This window comes from Olea europaea, unplaced genomic scaffold (genome assembly GCF_002742605.1).
Source record: "Olea europaea var. sylvestris unplaced genomic scaffold, O_europaea_v1 scaffold17021, whole genome shotgun sequence".
NCBI classification, from domain to species: Eukaryota; Viridiplantae; Streptophyta; class Magnoliopsida; order Lamiales; family Oleaceae; genus Olea; species Olea europaea.
The window spans coordinates 1-2,324 of NW_019234709.1; the positions used below are offsets into that span (position 1 = coordinate 1).

Here is a 2,324-nt window from a genome sequence, read left to right on the forward strand (position 1 = left end):
ATTTAGTGGATTATCTGTGTTTACTGTTTAGTGAACTGTGCTTACTAATAGTTTGGTGGCTTTGGATTTATAATTTTTTTTTTTCTCCTGATGTTTTTGGAAATCAATCTCGGGGATGAAATTTGAAATGTTTGCTTTCGTGCATCATAATGAAATTTGAACGTGTTTGGCAAAATAAGTAACTTAAAAGATAAGTTCGACTTGCTCTTATGCACCACTAAATCGTTAAAGTCCAGATAGAAAGTGATAGTAATAGTTTGAAGGTGGTCTGAATAAACTTGCTATGGTATGTGCCATGATGGATAAGAAACGAAGTTAATTGTGTTTCGTATCATCATTCTCCTATAATAAGTTAATAACCTACTTATTTATGAGAAAAAAACACAAATTAATCTAATATTTCATAGAATAACAATTAGGAAGTTCTCTTACTTTATGAAAACGAGTTTTACTCGCTCATTCATAAAAAGGAATGTTTAACTGGTCGAAATTATGCTCGACTATTATGATTCGTCTCGTAAGGCAGATGAAAAAGAAGATAAAATTTTATTTTTATATTTTCTAGTACATTTTAGTACTTTGTAAGAAAACATTATACACACGGTATACATTTATATATAGGAATTTAGAACTTCTTGAATGTAAAAGCCTTACGGCTGCATTACCTTTTGCCAATATGTGGAAACACGGTTAATGAGAGACAAATATTGTTTCCTAGGACTTGTTAAAAATTGGCCTCCTTCAAAAGTCTGTCCAAACGGCCAGCCTGCTGGTACAATGTTGTGGCTGGTAACTGTGTGGCCATCACTGGCTGTTACTCTAAAAGAAAGACTTTGGCCGTTTAGGTATGAATTGCTCTGCCAATTTTGGCCCCAATTTCTTGACAACTGTTGCCAACCAGTGCTTGACCCTTTGATCCATACTGCATGCACATCTCCTACTCCACCTACGTTTGTTATCAACACCAAGTTGAAGTAAGAATGGCCATTGATTGTGAACCTCATTCCTCCTTTCTTCACACATGGAATCCTGTCAAAAAGCAACATAAATGACGTCGTTGATGAATCCGTTAACAACTGTCGTATGATTATTATAAGGAAGTACAATCAAAATGACGCACATATAACTAGGTGATAATGATCTTTTAATATGTGTGATAAAGTAGACTGAACAAAAGAAAAATAAGTTAAAAAATTGTCTATTATACTAATTATTAGGGCAAGAGATATCTTGTCCACTGGTCGAGTCTAAAAATACCTGTTAGGTGTCTTGCTACCTCATCGATGGACAAGATACCTTCTTCCCACCATGGACAGGAGATCGGTATGCTATTATTGTGTGCCAATTGCCAAACGTGCCCTTTATGAGTTGCATTACAATCCATTTATGCATTTCCATCATTTACTGCTCATTTTGGAAGTTTATGGAGGGTTTGGTACGTGATAGTGAAATTTAAGAGCTCCAATTATTATTAAAAAAGAAAAAGAAAAAATAGTTATTTAATTTCAGAATTTGAAACTGAGCATTTTTAACTCAAAATTATACCTTCTATAGGCCACAGGAACTATACCAGCATGGTACAGTGCAATTTTCAAGAATGCAGGCTGAGCCAGATCGAAGTGTTGAAGAGGTGGATTGCACCAGCCGCCGTTGTTATTAGCTAATGCATAGTTTGGTGAGCAGAAATTGGTGGCGGTGATGGTTATCGTCCCCGGAAGACACCATTTGGGGTCGTCGTTGCACCTCATTTCGTAGCACGCACCACAGCTCAGCCCATTGTTGAAAAGGGCAGTGCTCAATGCAGAAGTATTAGTCCCATAACCTTGGCTGTACAAATTACCATATCCACACGCCCCACCTGAAAACAACGATGCCATGTTTATTACATATACTGGATTGGACCAAATATTATTACATAGTAATGTGTGTGATCTAACGTATCATTGTTCCAGAAGCATCGGAGCCTCCGTAAAATGTTGCATGGGCTTTTTGCCAACCGCCATAGGCGCTGCCACCGTACCCGTATGTGTTATGGAAAGATAAAACCAATACAAGAAAATGAATGTATTGTGCTTTGCTAATCATTTTATGTGAACACGCTAGGGTAGGGTCCAGCGGGTGACTTAATTTTATTTATTTATTTTCTTAAATTCTTGATTTCTAGTTATGCAAATGGAATGACTATATATATAGGAAGGTTAGGGTGGGACTAAAATTGAATAAATAACAAACACCACACGTTTGAAACCGGCCAAAAACCTGAAAAACAGATTGGATTTAATTTCACAACCAAATTATGCTTATTATTATTATTATTATTTTTT

At 36.1% G+C, this 2,324-nt stretch overlaps 1 protein-coding gene across 1 annotated transcript; it reads right to left on the reverse strand.

Annotated features, from left to right (window-relative positions):
• Positions 1-537: 537 nt before the first annotated feature.
• On the reverse strand, positions 538-2,127 carry LOC111377662 (expansin-A10-like). The gene is made up of 3 exons (XM_023000786.1): positions 1,938-2,127; positions 1,546-1,858; positions 538-1,029 (listed from the first exon to the last, which is right to left on the reverse strand). The coding sequence occupies exons 1-3, from the start codon at positions 2,083-2,085 to the stop codon at positions 651-653; spliced, it is 840 nt and encodes a 279-aa protein (XP_022856554.1). The 5' UTR covers positions 2,086-2,127; the 3' UTR covers positions 538-650.
• Between the last annotated feature and the right edge of the window lie 197 nt (positions 2,128-2,324).

Bases quoted from the DNA above. Each gene is read 5' to 3' on its own strand.
- LOC111377662 (XM_023000786.1), bottom strand. From the start codon at position 2,085: ATGATTAGCAAAGCACAATACATTCATTTTCTTGTATTGGTTTTATCT. The intron at 1,859-1,937 runs GTTAGATCACAC...CGTTGTTTTCAG, and splicing joins TGCTTCTGGAACAATGATAC to GTGGGGCGTGTGGATATGGT. The intron at 1,030-1,545 runs GTATAATTTTGA...GCTTTTTGACAG, and splicing joins GTTCCTGTGGCCTATAGAAG to GATTCCATGTGTGAAGAAAG.